Source organism: Filicampus tigris, chromosome 6 (genome assembly GCF_054856515.1).
Source record: "Filicampus tigris isolate MCC_2025a chromosome 6, RoL_Ftig_1.0, whole genome shotgun sequence".
Taxonomy (NCBI): domain Eukaryota; kingdom Metazoa; phylum Chordata; class Actinopteri; order Syngnathiformes; family Syngnathidae; genus Filicampus; species Filicampus tigris.
In genome coordinates this window covers 14,353,624-14,371,351 of record NC_141222.1, presented here as the reverse complement: position 1 = coordinate 14,371,351, position 17,728 = coordinate 14,353,624, and the positions used below count along the sequence as shown (strand labels likewise).

The following is a 17,728-nucleotide window of genomic DNA, read 5'->3' as shown; positions in this document are numbered from 1 at the left end:
CAACATCCTTCCTCCTGTAACACTGCCTTAGTCACACTCTCTTCTGTATGGTGATCACAAGCATTTGCCTAAGGTGATTGTGGCATAGATTCTGTTGGAACTTATGTTCTTCACTAGAAACCAAGCTCTTTCCTTTATTTAACCTCATCAGGAATGGCCATTTAAGTTTGCCTTGTCGTCAGTTCAATGAGGAAGTGACCCTCATCACTTTTTCCCCTTCCTATAACAGTCATCACCTTCCCTTAGAGACTTTGTCAAGAATGGAAACAAATTTTTAGTCGTAAAGTCATCTCCTGAGAACAAAGGGCTCAGTGAAATATCTTCATTTATTCATAGCACACAGCAGGAAGTATTGATTTATAGCAAAATATTTTTTTAACGGTTTTTTAGACAAGTTCAGTTTTGGTCACACACCTGGACCATGTTTTCAGAGAACAACCCTTTTGTGTTTTCCTATGTTGTGCTAATACAGATTAATTATGAAATTTCCCTACGATTTCATATCCAGCGTGAGAGCACACTGCAGTAAGGGACCAGCTGGCAGAGTGTCTCAAGGAAGAGAATACTGTGCTTGGACAAGACCTTTTTAATACAGTCACTTGTTAGTGAAACAACAGCCGGCCTCCTGATAAATTTCACACTGAGTCTTTTAAAATGTGGCTAAAATGTCAGCGCTGGTCAGTCGGCATCATATGACCATGACAGAGAACGCAGTTATTAGGCCAGCAGGACCGCAATCAGTATGCATTGAAAACTGTGGATGTGTGGGAGTTTTGGTAGCGTCTCAACAGTCAAATCTACCCTGTCATTCTTCACTTCCAAACAGACAAATATATAGTCGTCTGTGAGTCATCCAGATATTAATGACTCAAAACCTTTGTTTTGTACATGGCTGACATTAGCGCAGAATAATGTCGACAATTAAAAATACAGAAGCCACTGGTTTCGCTTTACTATAGCAGAATGGAAATACTGTACTCTAGATTCCATTTAACTACGCCAGAGGCAGTGCAAAACATTGCACCATTCCCACAAGAGTTGGCATGCCCGAACCTGCACATAGGCGAGGGAGTTTGTTAAGCAACGCAGCAGCCTTGTTTCTCATCCAGGAGCTTCAAAACATATTGAGGACATTTCAAAATTGGAGTATCCCTACTTGGAAACAAATGCTGGGTTATTTTTTGTTTTTTAGGGTTCATGTGCATATTAGCTGTAGAAATGTTGCTTCTTTGCGTGCGATGAGCACTGTTGTGCTCATCAGGACTGCTACTGAAACACTACCAGTGCGTTTTGGACTCAGGAATAGTTTCCCTGCCAACAGCAGAAGAGCAGCAGAGCGCTTGCCAAGTTCATATTTCATGGCTTCTAAGGCCATTGAATGGCTGTGTTCACGCTACATAACTTCCTGTCTTAATTTGAGAATGCTGAATGTGTGATTTACACACTACATGTCATGACTGAGCAGTGATAGTGGGTCAAACTAGATATAGACTCAAGTCACAGAGTGCAATTGACAAGGTTAATCAAACCCTGCAGCTTGTGTGTTGTTGATGCTCTTCACCTAGGAGTAGTCTTGTGATTTTTGCCATTCCCAACATCACAAAAGTACGTTAAAAGTATACATATAGAAGAATTTATGATACACCATTCTGAATTGAGTGATAGGTGTGGGATTAATTCTGAAGAGGATATGTGAGGTCTGTGAGGCCTGTTCTAAAAACATGTCACAGCTGAGTTTATCAAATGTTGAATTTTCAGGAAAAATATGTTTGAAGTTGCACAAAACTTTGCAATGTTATGCTACGTTCAGAACGAATGCGAGTTGAGCGCAGAGAATTCAGCCGCATGAGACTTCCGCGTACCTCACCTGACATGAGCTGCAAAGGATTAATTCTGGGTTTTCTATTTCTTTTTTTTTTTTTTGTGGCTTTTTTAAATGCCTAAAAAAGGACCACCCACACCAACAAGGCCTGTTACTTACAAAAAGAATAAGCATATTGAGTGGTAGTTACATAAGTCAGAGCAGTAAAACTACAGTTTCACGATGCATTTGTTGTGAAATTTAAGGTAGTGTTTTCCTATTGGGTTATCAGTTATCACATTGGCTTGGTTGTTAACTTTTTTTTACGCTTAAGAAAATTCAAAATGTTAAAAGGGTCTATCTCTGACACGTCTGCATTATGCTGTTGTCAGTTAAATAATGATGGAGTGTTGTATTTTTTTATTTTTTGTTTTTTATTTTATTTTTTTTACGCCTGATGAATGGTTGCAATTCCATTGTTTTGACATTACAGTTCATAAAGGTTTTATTTTGACAACAGTTTAAAACTGTTACATCTTATTTAATATTTCCTAAAGGAAAAAATGTGTTTCCAAATCAGACGTTTACGAGCAAGTGCAATCCAGCACAATTACGGTATCAACACAATAGCTACTTCACAATTAATCTCTTACATTGACATATGTTACTATGTCATGAACTCAAGCCTTGCAAGTGCACATGAGACGTCGAAGTATTTTCCAATTATGTGTTCAATTAAAGAATAAACTGAGACGAGGTGATCCTTATTTCAGTATCCATACTGCTTGTTTGGCTGTGTGCCGTGAGATATTTCCAATGTAAAATGGTCAAAGGTTGGGAAACACTGAGCTCCACAAACAAAATGAACGTAAACGGACATGAAACTAGTGTCCACTAGTTCGATGGTCACGTGGCCGTGTTTGAATGGTGCCTCCCGCATAGTTTGGATAACAAATGGGAGAGCTGTCACACAAATGAAATGTCTCAACACATGGCAGCTGTGATAACGAGAGAAAGGATAACACAAGACTTAATTGTGTCCTTGTTTTACAACCGAGATAACAAGGCTTTAATTGGTCAAAAAGCGGAGACTGGAAGAATTATTTGGACGGACAAATCTGAATTAGTAATTTCTTAATGAAATGTGCATTTACTTAAATTTAGTTTGCCATACTACGATTTGCGGTGGCGATTTGTGATGTCACGGCTAACTACTTTTTCCATTTCCACGAGTAGCCCGCTAACGACACAATCAGTGCAAATGAAGCTAACTTTTTTTTCCACGCTTTAACAAAATGATTGCAACGTCATCGCCTAAAGCTATATTCAACTCACCCGTGATAATGAACGGCCAGCCTGTTCTTCATTAGCAGGTGGTATTTATCAAGCAAAAAACGTGGCGGTGGTCGAAGCGTCCGCCGGTATGTCGGCACTTCCCTCTTTGTGTCTTCCAACATCCTTGGGTGGACTCGCAGCCGCAACACACAGGAGCGGGAGGCGGAGTTTCAACTGACCTCATCCCGAGACAAGGCGAGCTGGGCGGACGCCAGCTCCGTCAACACCGCCCCCAACCGAAAGGATTGCTTGAGTATAAATATCCTTTCAGTGTTTTTGACAATTCCTCTACAGTTTATTACACGTTTTTATTTAACGTCTCTGGATATAGTGAACTGATATTTTTGGTCAGAAATTGCCATTGTAGTACTAGTAAATCTGCTTGATATGCAGCCAAACGTAAACATCGTGACTTCTGATGGTTAGATAACATTAATATTCATTACTTGTTTGTTTTTTTAAATTCATGTATCAATAAATGATTGTTTTATTGTAAATAAATAAAATAATAAATGTTACATTTCATAACATAATTAGTAAATCAATTATTGCAAACAGATATTACTTTAGCGCAGACATTTTACAGTACCCACCCCCTGGATTAAAAAATCAATCTATAATCAAAAAGTTGTGTCAATGTCATGCTACTGAATTAATACTTGAAGAATATAACAACTTATAAATGTGGTTGATTAAAAATCCACAGCGCAATTAGCATTCCCAATCAGCCAAAGCCTTTTGTGTAAGGCTGTGGAAATGCTGAATTACTTTCATTGAACTTAATTGGCCTTAAAGTTTACTTCCGAGGGATGAAATCCATTGGATTTACTAGACGTGACATAGTCATAACACGCATGTATAATCCGGACACCCACTGAATGGTAATGATTAATGTGCAGTACTTTTTCCAATCAGATTCCAATAAAGTTAACAGTTTATGGCTAATCATTTTGAGCAAGTTATCCAGTGACTTATACACAAAGACAGGTGCACACTGCTTTTAATATTTATTTTGACAACATGTCAAATTTTCAATATTAGTAGAAACATGAACAAATTTCCAACCAATTATGGTTAATAAACATCTTTGTTAACTGTTACCATGCCTTTACAGTATATACATCAGTAAATATAGAGATAAAACGTTATCCTGTAAAGACAATCTTAGTCCGGGAGGGAACATTCCTCAAACAGACAGGCACATACTGGACATAATATTAATACAATACCACAACCATTCTATCACCGACAGGATTGTCTATTAGCATATTTGATAACCTAAGTCTAGCGTAACCACAATGTTACAGAAAAACTTATACCTTATACCTTCATGTCTGTGGATGTAAGCAGAGTAGTACATGTTAAAGCCCTTCTCTAAATTGCTGCTCAGTGCTTTGGAGGAGGATTTACAAAGTCACTGTACATCTGTGATGGTAAATTTGGGCAAGTCCTGTAAAAAGCTCGTAGAATCATGCAATTTTTCAAAACCGGAAAAGAACAAATTGTATTTCTGCAACGTGAGAAATTACATGTTAAGAGCCCATGAGGAGCATTACCTCACCTCACGTTCCTTTATGGAGTATTTATTAAGTGGTTCCTGAACACCCGTATTTGCAGCTTTTCCAAGACCTTTCAATTCAACGCTGATCTGATATCTCAGCCTTCCATACGCACAAGCAAAAATGTGGTAATGGTCATTTTGATGATACAGATGATGTTTGATTGTTTGATGATACAGTCTAGTGTGCATTGGGGACTCACTGTGGTTGAATAAGATGTTGTAGTTTGCTCCAGGTGTAACATGCACATAAAATGTCTGTTGTGAATTCAGTGCGTATGCACTTGTAACGCAATATTTCTTTCTCGTAATAGAATGACAAGAAGCCTAGAAGTTTATGGAAAATAACCAAAAGAGATTCTGGTGTTGGGATTGTTATGTAATATTTTGTTCATTCTGTTCTTGTTGGGAAAAACTTAACTGGCAAACAAAAGACCGCCATCAGGCTACAACAGAGAGGACGAGAAATGAGGACATGTTACATAATTAGATAACTTTGAAGTTTCATGAACATACATTATAAGGATGTGGAATTTTGAAAATGACACAGAAATCTATAATTGCTAACCAGGTGTAATTTAAAACTATTCAATTTGTTTAAATGTTTAGACAGTGAAAAACCTCCTTCCCCTGATTACCTTAAGTACACAGGTGAGTCTAAATGAGGTGAGAGCCAAGTCAATTGACTTGTTGAGGTTTGAAATTGAAAACCGTTTCTTATTTACAAGGAGAAATGCTTGCTATCAGAATGTTGTGGTTCAGCTCACAGTTTGGACCTCAGTGGCTTCAGATACTTATGATAGGATTCGTGGACCTGCAAAAGGAAGAATTCAACCGTTAATCTAAATGAGAAGCGAGTGGGTTTCAATTATTTGTCACTATTATAATCCCTTCCAGTGACATTTGCTGACCTCTGTAGAGTTCAGCGGTGAGCGTCGGGCCCATTCAAACATGTGTTCGTAGACATTGCCGTCATATCGCCCCAAGACTGAATTTAGCATCCTGTCATGGAAATCGAAGGCATCTACCAGCGCCACAGCATTTGGCCTCAACTCAGAAAGCAGCTCCTTGATATGAGTAGTAATCTGCAGCACCTGGGACCCGTTCAACAGTCCAGCCTGAGAGAAAACAGACGGAAAAGTGATTAGTTTAAACGATTACAGCTTGCAACTTGCAGACAGTGACAAAAGAAAACAAAGTCACAGACCGGGCATATGTATCAAAACCATCAAATCCAGTTTTATTTTAGTGTCGCCTTGAGATACGAGTGACTCAACTTTTTTGAGATTCGAGCCATCGTGCGATCCGTTTTTTTTGCCTTGACTTGCGAGCGCAGACTTGAGATTCGAGCGCTGTATGGTGGCAGTGACTCAACTCACTTCAACAAGCAGCAGTTAGGCTGATACATTTAGTGAACAATTCCTCAAAAATAAGACTTGAAGCTGTTACTGTTTTTTACTATTGAACTAACCGAACATGCAGGCTCTCACGTTTGACTTGCTCGCTAAAGTACAGTGTGTGCGTGCGTGCGTACATGCGTTTGTGTTGGGTGGCTCAACTCGGCGACTGTTTTCTGAGTAGGTGTGTTTACTAAGCTTTTGTTTAGCGTGCTTGCGCGGGCGCCAAGCTTTCCTCGTAATCCATATGGCTCATGGTGTAACAGAATTGCTCTTCACGGTAACCATTTCGGCCAATGTTATTCCCACGGACGTCAGTCTTGTCAACCTCAAACCATTTACAGACTACAGACGACGTACATTAAGACACCACGCCTACTCCACCCCCTTGGAACAGATTAATGGCATTTCCATTCATTTCAATGGGAAAAGATTTGAGATATGAGTGTTTTGTGTTACGAGCGTGGTCGCGGAACAAATTAAAATTGTATCTCAAGGCGCTATTGTAGAGAGAGATTTATACCTGAAGGAAGTCTCCAGAGTTGTTTGAGATGCCATAAAGTGCGTAGAGGCGAGCAAGCGTCAAAAGCACTGCGAGTACGGGGTCAGCATCAATCTCGCCCAACTTGTCAGCGAAAAGCTTCACTACCACATAGTGACAGTGGGCCTGAAGAGGTCAAACACAGGACAATAAAGAAACAAGTAGTCGTTACGCAAAAATGTTTTACTTCATTCCATGTAGTTTTTCTATAAATTGAATAAATTCATTACAGCAGAACAATGGTGATTTTTTTTTAAATGTTGCATGGAAATTTAAATGGAAATTCAGATAAACTAAACAATGTTGATCACATGAAATGGTCTTACATCAGAGGCTCGGACCAGGTCGATAGCACTATTATTCCAGGCATCCTCTTGGCTCTTGTTGTGTTGCAGCTCCTTCTGGATGCTCTTGGCTGCCAGCTCGACCAGACTAAACACACAGAAGGATCATTTGCATACTTCGGAGAGGAATCAGATGCCGGCTTGTAATGAGCTATCGTTCTTGTCTCGTACGTGGCAGCCCGTAGCTTGTAGACCTCCACCAGACTGGACAGGTCATTAACATCGAGCCCAGTTGATCTTGCGGCGACGAGCTGTGGCTGGATTCTCTGATGCTCTGCCTCATTCAGGTATGACACAATGCCATGCAGCTGCTGACCAGCTTTCGCCTGCCTGTAGCTCTTCATCAAGTATCTGCATACACGCACACAAAACATCTCTCAGATGACTTAAACTTTGGAATCTTAGCAGCATGTGGTATAGAGAGTGTGTTTTCTGGCAATCAGCATTCCAGCAGACTGATCGTTGTGTTGTTCTGGGAATCTTTTGATAAGCTTCAGTTTCGCTTGTTATGAATTGTACTATACTAGTAATATTGTTAGTTCTGCTTCACATTTTTTCATCTATTGGAGATTGCCATTTTTGGACAAAATTTTTAGCATTGGTTATTATGGACGGATGCACAAGTCCACCTTGGCATTTGTGACAGACCTCGCAGTCTGCAGCATCATGACTGTGTTCTCTCCCTCGTAGGTACAAGTTGGGGTGAACTCAACATATATGTCTGGCAAGGCACTGCTGCGGGAGTAGCCATGACCGCCGCACGACATGCGGCACACCTCAATGGCAGAGTTGGCTGCCCACGTGGTGAAAGCCTTCAGACCCGCAGACAGAGCGTGGAGCTACACATTGGAGAAAGGTGAAAAGAAAAACACAAAGGGTGGAAATCTTTTTTTACATCATCCAGGGACTGATTGGGAATCACTTTATGAATGCCCAGACATCAATTTGATTTTTGTCATTCATTGCATGCATTTGTTACAGTTTTGCTGCACTCGCGTGTACACGAGGCCTGTTATCTGCTATCAGTACCTCTGGCAGCTCACTGAAGTCCCCCTGGTTGATGTCTCCAGTGATGCGGTGGTATGTTTCGTTCATGTACTGGCCAACAAAAGTGAAGGCATAAGCCATGGCAAGCACAGGGAACAGTTTGTATTGCTGCGTCTGGTAGTCAAGGATCTGCGGCTCTGGCGCTCTGCAGGAAAGGAACATTTTCAGTCTGCTTTGTTTTTTATGAACGAGGACACGAAAAAGGCGATATAAGCCGGTGTTTGTGCAGGATTCAAATTGTTTGCTGGAGTGATTCCATGAAGCCAGGGGTGACTGACCCAGGCCGGATTTCTGACTGGTGGCGGACAACGCTGTAACGGATGGCGATGGTGCTGGACTTTGCAAGGGCCCGAGCGGACTCGCCTACAATCATGGAACGGATGAAAACCATGGTGCCGTATGTCAGCTTAGCGCTGGGTGGCTTGACGTAGGTGCCATCTGGATCCACCTAGTGGACAGAACGAACTATTCAGCATGTTGACGTTGCACTCGAGATGAATAAAAGCATCCGCTCAAATAAAATCCTCCTTTTATCCTCCTTCAGAGGGGGGGAAAAAAAAAAAACACAGGTGAAACCAGGTGCCGGTAATTGTCTCATTTCATCTGATCCTGACATGTGTCTGCTGGATGCCTTTTCCAGATTAACAGTGGTTGTCTACTAAACACAACACATGCACTGGTTTGCTATTAAGTAAATAAAGATAGATAGAGAATATAGAGATACAATCCATATGTGATGTATTCATCTTTTAAATTCTGTACTGTATCATTATTTGTGGAAAAAAAATAAAATATATGTAGTACATAATTATACTACATTTTACACATGTAAATCGGATTTGTACAAATAGTCCTCTTCAATAAACACCAGGTACTCGCTTCTGTTAAGTGAATACCCCATCCTGAGACTATTTGAAATATGCCATCTAAATGCTCTTGCCGGTTCTTTACCATGCTAGTTTGGTTTGTGGTATTCGAGGATATCAATGCATTTCTTTTGGCATATTGAAATGTATAAAATGCTAGCGAAGAGCAGTCGATCTCTGCTAGAATGAGAAATTACTTGTGACTTTGTGCAATTTGTGTCGATCGTCTGACCTTAGCGTATTTCATGAGCATGTTCTCTCGTGGTATCCGCACGCGGTCAAGTTTCAAAAAGCCGTTGTCAACTTCATTAAAACCAAATTTGGGTCCAATATCGCCAACAACAATACCTATGAGAACAGAGTTTGTTTCAGCAACAAATACAAAATACAATATTTCTTGTTGCAACAAGAAATATGAACAGATATGACGATTTATATACAAAAAAAAAAAAAAATCCAAACACTGTAGTTACCTGGCAGTGGTTTGTGTGTGTTCATGTCCCGGATAGGTACGATGAAAGCATGCAGACCGTGGCAGTTTCCCTGAGCATAGAGCTGGGCAAGTACAATTGCATGGTTTGAGGTCTTCCCAACTAGAATAATAGAAGAGCAGGGATTGCATCAAGTTTATTACACATTTCATCGAGGGTTGTAAACAATCATGTTTCAAAATGCATCAGTTACCGTTACTCTGTGTCAGAAAAACACAAAAATCTCAAAAATAAAACAAATTGTTTTGCAGTCTTGGAAGGTGTACTTGTACTTACGGCCTCCAGGCCACCATTTGATTGAGCTAACAGTGGGACTGTTTAGGATAAACTCTTGTGTAGCTGGCTCATATGTGGCAGTGGTCTCCAGTCCCCGGAGATGTGTGCCTGGAGGAAAGGCATAAAGCAAACACCACCGGACACACACAGTTACATGAAATACATGAGATTAAATTAAATGTCAACTCAGCATAATAAACTAACAAACACCAGCGCAATCATATAACCCAGAAAGCATCTTGGTAGAAAACAAGCCCATGAGAGTTGCCATAGTCACTTGTTAATTCACGAGGTAAATATATGTAATTACTTGTACCGGTAAATGTTTGACAGATCCCAACACGTTAACAACTCTATCTTATGTCCTTTAGGTAGACTTTGTGACAGCTCATTTGCTCCCTCAGCCTGATTCCTACATTATGTAGTGTTTGTGCTTGCACATTAAGGACTATACGTTTTTGTTTTAATCCCTGTTTTTGTTTATTAAAAAAAAAAGGGGGCTTTCAAGCAGCAAGTTTTCCTGCATCAGATTGTAGCATGAAAGTTGCAGCTGCCTACTAGTGTGGACTGAATGGGTGGCAACAATGGGTTGAAGTCAGTATTTTTAGGGTTATGGCTCGCACCAACATTTTGTTTAAAAAAAAAAAAACCAACAACTATGAACTTGTTCATTTTTGGAACGGTCAACTTAGTTCAAAATTTTGAATCCTGAACTAGTTCATTTTAAAATTTGTGATCTGAACTTTGGACTAGTTTGCGTTTTTAACTTGCCCAACACTGCTGCCGACCCAGACATTTGAAATTCAGAAAGGGCCAGTGGAAAAGCAGTCCACTTTTTTTTCTTCTGTTGTCCTTAACACAGCTTGACGCAAATCAGGAGGTGGACTTTGGGCCATGCTGTTAAGTATTTTACCGTGGCCCATCTCAGTCTGAGCGTAGGTGCCGATGATCTCTAGGTTCCAGGCTGGCATGAAGAAGCGGTCCATTTGTTCTGGTGTGGCCTGGTTGAGCAGTGTGGGCAGGAACATTCCGAGATGCAGATCGAAAGGATCGGGCCTGCCCGGGTGCACGCAGCTAAACCACAGAGGACAGGGGCCAGTGGGACAGCAAACCAGGTGGTAATGCGAGGAAAATACAAGGAGCGGACAACACACAAGCAATTTTGAGGGAGGAAAAATTATGGAGAGTGCAAGCCAAATGAAGTACAAATCATGGAGAAATTCAAATAAACATGGATAAGCGGTATAGAAAATGGATGGAAAGAAGAGAGAGCAAATAATTTATTCAATTTGTGATCTTGTCGTGCAGATTAAAAACAAACCTTACAATTATTTCTGCATAATTTGTCTTGAAGCTCCAGTTGTAATAACGAAGAGAAATCAGCAATGCAGGACAGGGGTGTGAAGTGTCACACTTCTCCCATCCGGTTGTGCTGGATGCATGTCCAAATAAGTATTTATTCCACCAGGTCCTGTTGTCACATATCTAATTATGTAACTGACACACGGTAGTAAGAGCCCACACAGGGTTGCAGCAATAACCTGTTTTACTGGGTTCTGTGTAAAAGCCAACAGCAGATAAATGCCGGACCTTCTGATACAGCACCGATGTGCAAATTTTGCATGATCTCTGTGCAATAGAGGCTTTTACAAATATAATAAAAGGCTCTGTCTACAACAAAGACTCAGCGATTAGTTCAATGCCTCTGTTGTAATTCTGTGAATTGGAAAATAGACATCCACTGGGCAGCAACAAGTAATAACTTGCTTGACCTACTTTGCTCGCAGCAGGTTTCTCAGCCGTTACATAGGGATAATAAGTTAAAAGCTACAACTCAACCTTGTTCTGGGCTGTTAACATCCATATTCTATATCTGGGGTCCCTAAACGCCTGCATATCAGTTGGACCCAGGCCAGAGAGAAAGGAGAACAAAAATGTGCTTTCAATTCCTGCCGTACTTCTGATGACTACCAGTATTTTATTTCGAAAAAAAAAAAAAAGTTGTGTGTCTGTCCGACACTTAACTTCACATGTCTCGCCCCAGTTAGCCACCAAGCTTCTTTATACTACACAAATTGACATCGGCCCAAATTCAACAGTAAATTTGCAGGCTTGAAATCGGGGTTGAATTTAGGTTTAGCAGTGTATGCCCAGTTTTCAGGAAAAAAGCCTTCAAATGTCAGCCAATCAAAACCAGTGCAATCACGTATGGGGTATTGAGTGGAGAATGGAATTAATGCCAGCTGCGCCCACAACAAAATAACAAATGGTCCTGTAATGGGCTATGTTCCAGAAACTCTTAACATCATCTTGAAGTTTTAGACATTCACTTTTTAACACATTTGCCTGAATGGCAATGGCAAAATGGGTTACATGTCACCCAATAATAATTTGTCACTACTTATATTTAGTGGTCAGATAGCCTTCTGACTTGTATGTGTCAAACAAGATTTTTTATTTGGAGTTTAGCCAGCAACAACTGATAGCTGGAGTCGCTACACTTCATGTTCCTCTGTGAGAGAGCACCACCCGTTGACATAAGATCCACCTAAGAAGTTGACTGCTGACTTGAGGAAGATTAAATTCTGAGGGCATTTTTGAAATTCCTGACAACGTGTTTTCATTATTTCCATCGATATGATGCTTACCCAGTCAAACAATATCTAGTGTTAAAAGGTATGTGCGGAAAAGACGGTTGATTTCATTTTGGAATGTAGCTAATCACAAAGATAAATGATTAATCTCCACTGGTACTTAAACCTATAAATAAAATTACCGTTATCCGTAGTAGGAAGAAAAAATACATACGCTTGAATATTGATCTGTCAAACACATACTGTAAGTAAGCCTAGTTATGTTCACACGTGAAATGGGCCTGTTTTCACTGATCAAAAATACAAATCTAAATATAGAGATTTTTAACTACAGTATCTCCCAAAAAGAAAAAGGGTATACTCAAGAACTGACCGTGACCTAGCTCAGTTTGAGCATAAGTGCCCAGGGCCTGGTAGGATTCTGCTAGGGGTAACCATTTCTTGGACTGCTCAGGGTCACATTGGCCATACAGGGTTGGGATGAACATGGCAAAGTGTAGTCCCATTGCTTCGTGAAAGTTGCCTCGAAACATTCTGAGTGAAGGGAAGGTATACAATCATTAACTGATGTTTAAATATTGGGTACTAACGTGAAGGTAGGTCAGTAAGGTAGGTTGGTAGATAATGTTTTGACCCTGAATGAAATTCTGGAAATGACCGGATTTTTACATGACTTGTAATATTACTTCAAAGTACGTGTTTTTCTATCAAAAAACACATTATTTCATCTATTTTATGTATTATTTTTTGCTTTGGTTTACTGTACATGAGCCCAATTCCGATTTAATGTGTTCTATCAGTCTATTTACTTCCACGTTTTGAGTGACATGGATCAGATATAGTATCACTGTTTACATTTACAGAGAACAGGAAACAAGCGGAATATTCAGATGCGCAAACTGCACATTGTCAACAATGAACAGTAGGATAACATAAGTAAACAATCATTTAAAAATAAGATTTTTTTTTTTTTTTTTTATTTAAAATATCCGTTAGTTGGCTTTGACTGACTCTTCCCTCCCAATTATGTAAATGAGGGTATTTTCCTTACTTCTATTGTCTTTAGAGCCACCAAAGTCATCGATGCGGGGACAGGTGGGGCGTGGCTACTGTCATTATGGGGCCCGCAACTCAACTTTGTGGGGTCTTGGCTTGCGTAGTATGAAAGGCCCAGCTATTTTATGTCCTTTGAATCCAGGAAAATGTCCCATACTTTGAAAACCAATGGACTAAACAGTGTGGTCGTCGCTCAAACTGAAGTCAAGTCAAGAGTCAAGGCTATGCATAGCAAATACAGTTAAAAAAAGTTGAATGAAATACAGTATTTATAGCTCACAGATTAAGTTTAGAAAAGTAAATATGCAACCAAATACTTCACATGGTTGTGTCCTGTATTAAAGTTTTACTCTTTACTGCACCTGCTAGCTGGAAAACACATAACCTTTGACATAGTTTTAATCTCTTCATGTACTTTGCTCCAACTTTATTTGTCCGTACAAAACTACAATGCCCAGGGCAGGGATTACATAAGGCTCTTTGACACTTTTCCAAAATGACAACTTAACGTGGGATTTTTGCCTTGTCATAGAAAGGAAGTGTTGTAAGATGCCTCACTCTGTGCGTGTGACCTGTACTCATTCAGACTTGTAATCACATACCTCTTATAACAGTAGATCTCCTCTGGGTCCGCAATGCCATACTCCCTCAGCTTGAGGATCATTTGGGCACTCTTTCTAACAGCTTGGTCATAGCGCTCACTGCGGGACAGGAAGTTTGGGTCCTCGTCCTGAAAGTCTGGGTCGTTCAGTACCATAGACTCTGCAGTGGAAAGGGTAGGAAATAATAAGAAACATAGATAACCCTCACTATATTGAGTACATGATTTGTGCCCCCGCTATAGAGCTGATATTTAAATGATTGTTTTTTGTTTTTCTAAATCAGTTTTTGCAGTAGGCTACACAGGCAATGCAAAATTTTGAGAGCTGCATGCTGTGTGCTGCAACATGCCAGGCAGCACTGAGATCTACTGGAAGGGATGCAGTCTAATTAAAAGCAAGCAACCACTTTATTTCTCATTTGGAGAACTCTGTGAGCAAGACAGTGAACGCAGGTGCTTAGGAACATTTTAAAATGTTGGTTTTAATAAGTATAAATGTTTTTAAAGCGTCCAGAAGGAGTTTTATATGGTCTCTATAGTCTTTTTTTTTTTTTTCAGTCATCATAGGTGGGTCCGAAATATAAGCCCCCCACGATGTCAATCTTTCCACATTCTACTAAGCAGCAATGGATTCCAACTCTGGTTGTGTATCAGTAACAAATATGTCCAGTTGCACTCCATATCTACATATCATGACATGGATGAAGAAGCTTCATAGACAACAGTTGACATAGGCCGGAGTTCATTACTGTCCAACCTAAATTACTTGTCCTACTGTTCATGACTACAACACATGATGGTGTCAGTCATTCTAGTGCTAAATAGCTCAGCTTTGTGATCATGTCAGAGTTTGATTCATTTCCTTCAAATGTTCTACATAGCCTTTATGCACAAGTGACTTGAGCAATAGGAGGGTTTGTACCAACAAGGCAGTTTGCTGACTAGCTAGTGACTAGTGCTGTGTGATTCTGATGGCACATTATTGTAGTGTACTGTAAGACATCAGGTGTGCCCTGGGGAGTGATCATTTTACTTAATATGTCCCAAAAAACAATATTTATTTATTTGATCTATCTATGCCAGTAGTGTTACAGTAACAAGCAGAACAATTAAATTCTGTTGCACAAGACGGCAGAAGGTATACAATTAATCTGTGTATCCACTTCATATGGCATATTTGCTTGGCGGTATAACATGAGATTTTGTTTAATTGAAAATGTGTTCCTTGGCTCAATAAAGATTGGGCAACATTGGACCATAGCGTGTTGACAGTTGTAACTTCGAGACACATTAATTACACAGAGACGGAGGAACAGTGAGGCGCACAATTCTTAGGATAAAATAAATACAGAGACATACCGTTAAATGAACTCAACTCAACTTTTCAGTAAATTAAACAGACTATCGAGTAATATAAAGGATAACATAAGGTTAGCTAACGTTATAGCAGCTTGAATTATGCTTCGTTTGACTCGACACTATGATTTAATATTCCTCGACGATGTTTTTTAGAAACTATAGGATATCGATTTTAGATTCGAAGCGAGTTAGGGTTCACTGTGTCCAAAATGACCTGTTAGATCAGGGATCTAATATCACACATGCGACAAGTTACCAATTTCTCGTCTCCTCTTCGTCTTCTCGGGGCCTCCGTTCAAAATGTTGGTGAGTTTCTCGACGTCAAAGGTTGCCTTCTGCCTCTCGTTCAATATATCAGGATTCATCTTCGGGCTCTAAACAAATTTAACGGAGAAAAGAGATTGAGAGCGACGTGCGTTTGTGTGATTGTCCTGAATTGAAGCGACTTGGTAGTCACTCCGCTTGGAGAGGTGGGATGACGTCAGGTCACGTGGCAAAAATCCGGAAGTAAGAAAAAATGTTTTCTTCGGGGCATTATCCACTATCCAGTGGATAGGAAATCCACATTCGCCTCAACTCGTCTACAGTAGCTGGTACAGTAAAGTCATCAGTTTACGACCTAACACGAATTTGGTACGTCACGTGTCGTCTATCACTACAAGAAGCGATGCTTCCCGGTGCTGCAGTGTATTATTTGCCGTGGGAAGTGAAGTCTGGAGCGGTGCAGGACGGAGAGTCTGTGCGAACATTTGGCAGGTGGGCTAAACTCACTTGAGATATTTCGGTTTAGCATATTGGTTCATGACCATTACTGATGATTGTTGTGAGAAGGGGGGAAAAAGTACTCACTAGTCTTTACTTAAGTATACTCTGGTTAAAGTATAAGTAGCCGTAACTCCTTGATATTTATTTAATAAGCCCCCACAAACTCATAAATGTACCCGAGTACAAAAGTAAGAAATTTTCACAGTCAATTATATCCAATAACAGCCTTCACAATTGGCACGTACAATGAACCCTCTGCACACGATATAGATAGCCTCTTTTATTAACTTGCACAGTAGTAGTAAAAAACTAGGCACAACTTTGCAGCAAGCTAAATTCTGAAAGTATATTCTGAAGATTACATTTCTCCCACACTCCGGACTCAATTTACAATCTATACGGCATGACAAAACAAATAATTTCCCATTTTTCTAGACTCACCCACTATGAACCAGAGAAGTCCCGGGCTTCACTAACAACTCAGCATGCTTCCAAAGAGCACCATGTAGTCATCAATACATCGTTTGTGGAACCATTTAATCCCATAATTGGAGCCCAGTATATAGTTCTGGGTGAAATAGAAACATTTGAAGGTAAGGAAACACTTTCCTGTTGGCTTCTTTTAATACAGACATTATCTAAGTTTTTGGAAGATTACAATGTTCTCTCATGGTTTTTGTTTTCTTTTGTTATTAATCAAACATATTTTTGTTTTACAGGGGTTGAGGAGGTGAGGGTCTGTGCGCGTGTGCTCAACTGTGTGGATGGTGTAAACATTGCCCTTCTACAAAAAGTCATCAATGAACAGAGGAGCTTCTTCAAGGAAAGGCAGAGCCAACTGGAGGGTGCTGCAGTGCAACATGCAGATGCAACTTGATGTTGAAGTTGCTCATGGATTGCTGACAATTTGGACATTTAAATTGATCAATCATTATCAAGTATTGTTTGGTCGGTGATTACTTCATTTTCATATCATTTTTCATTTACTTATTTCATTCTTTAAAAGAAAAGAAACTTGATTTTGATGCTCTAGACCAGTGGTGTCAAACTCATTTTTGTCGCGGGCCACATTGAAGGTACCGTTTCCCTCAGAAGGCTCTTATGACTGAGAAGCCACATGTAATTGCCACATATTATTACATATACACAACACATTGATGAATAATTCATTTTGAACTCAGAGGTCAAGGATAATAATTATTCCAGTCACTGTATAAAGGGGCTTGGTAACAAAAAATGCTTACAATATCTTAAAATGATTATTTATTGTGATTCTGATTGCTTTCGTGGACCCCATGAAATGATGAGGCAGGCTGGATCTGTCCCCCGGGCCTTGAGTTTGACACCTGTGCTCTAGACATGTCCACAATGCAGTGTAGATCGTGAAACTCAAATAAAAGAAGAAAAGGGTTCTTTTAATTTCCGTTTGCTGCTTTGTGTTTCCTATCGTACTGCTGTAACTGATGTGTAGAGAAACAAGTATTGACAATACACTAACGGTATATCTACAGTGCTTTCTTGAATCGAAGAAAAAAAGCTTTCACTTTATTTCACTCTAATTTATTTTGCCAAGGTGTCATGGCATTACTTCCAAGCAATTACTATGCTTGCGTTCTCTAACGTGATCAAATTTTAATAAATTGTTGAGGAAAAGCAAGGTATCTGTCTGTTTTATCTACATGTGTGTTTTATTAAAA

The 17,728-nt window shown here is 39.9% G+C and overlaps 3 protein-coding genes across 4 annotated transcripts in view; 1 reads left to right on the top strand and 2 right to left on the bottom strand.

Annotated features, from left to right (window-relative positions):
• LOC147145931 (inactive rhomboid protein 2-like) overlaps nucleotides 1–3,314 on the bottom strand; it is a 28,102-nt gene extending 24,788 nt beyond the window's left edge. Inside the window, exon 1 of the mRNA XM_086034003.1 lies at nucleotides 3,137–3,314. The gene's annotated coding sequence lies outside the window, so the exon portion shown is untranslated. The remainder of the gene's footprint in view (nucleotides 1–3,136) is intronic.
• An 812-nt stretch (nucleotides 3,315–4,126) lies between these two features.
• Nucleotides 4,127–15,973, bottom strand: acox1 (acyl-CoA oxidase 1, palmitoyl). 2 transcript variants are annotated; one of them, XM_086032423.1, is made up of 14 exons: nucleotides 15,523–15,973; nucleotides 13,909–14,068; nucleotides 12,624–12,784; nucleotides 9,657–9,764; nucleotides 9,363–9,482; nucleotides 9,122–9,237; nucleotides 8,302–8,471; nucleotides 8,006–8,168; nucleotides 7,625–7,815; nucleotides 7,148–7,327; nucleotides 6,959–7,064; nucleotides 6,615–6,758; nucleotides 5,606–5,812; nucleotides 4,127–5,508 (listed from the first exon to the last, which is right to left on the bottom strand). In XM_086032423.1, the coding sequence occupies exons 1-14, from the start codon at nucleotides 15,629–15,631 to the stop codon at nucleotides 5,458–5,460; spliced, it is 1,986 nt and encodes a 661-aa protein (XP_085888549.1). In that variant the 5' UTR covers nucleotides 15,632–15,973; the 3' UTR covers nucleotides 4,127–5,457. The 2 variants fall into 2 exon arrangements, with proteins under 2 accessions (XP_085888549.1, XP_085888548.1); XM_086032422.1 differs by lacking the exon at nucleotides 12,624–12,784 and adding an exon at nucleotides 10,570–10,730.
• ten1 (TEN1 subunit of CST complex) lies at nucleotides 15,722–17,688 on the top strand. The gene is made up of 3 exons (XM_086032424.1): nucleotides 15,722–16,022; nucleotides 16,467–16,624; nucleotides 16,751–17,688. The coding sequence occupies exons 1-3, from the start codon at nucleotides 15,934–15,936 to the stop codon at nucleotides 16,906–16,908; spliced, it is 405 nt and encodes a 134-aa protein (XP_085888550.1). The 5' UTR covers nucleotides 15,722–15,933; the 3' UTR covers nucleotides 16,909–17,688.
• The last annotated feature ends 40 nt before the right edge of the window (nucleotides 17,689–17,728 follow it).

Coding starts and splice junctions, on each gene's coding strand:
- acox1 (XM_086032423.1), bottom strand. CDS start 15,631: ATGAATCCTGATATATTGAACGAGAGGCAGAAGGCAACCTTTGACGTC. Junction 12,785..13,908: donor GAGATCTACTGTTATAAGAG/GTATGTGATTAC, acceptor CCCTTCACTCAG/AATGTTTCGAGGCAACTTTC. Junction 5,813..6,614: donor ACTCTGGAGACTTCCTTCAG/GTATAAATCTCT, acceptor GTTTTCTCTCAG/GCTGGACTGTTGAACGGGTC.
- ten1 (XM_086032424.1), top strand. CDS start 15,934: ATGCTTCCCGGTGCTGCAGTGTATTATTTGCCGTGGGAAGTGAAGTCT. Junction 16,023..16,466: donor TCTGTGCGAACATTTGGCAG/GTGGGCTAAACT, acceptor CCATTTTTCTAG/ACTCACCCACTATGAACCAG. Junction 16,625..16,750: donor TGAAATAGAAACATTTGAAG/GTAAGGAAACAC, acceptor TTTGTTTTACAG/GGGTTGAGGAGGTGAGGGTC.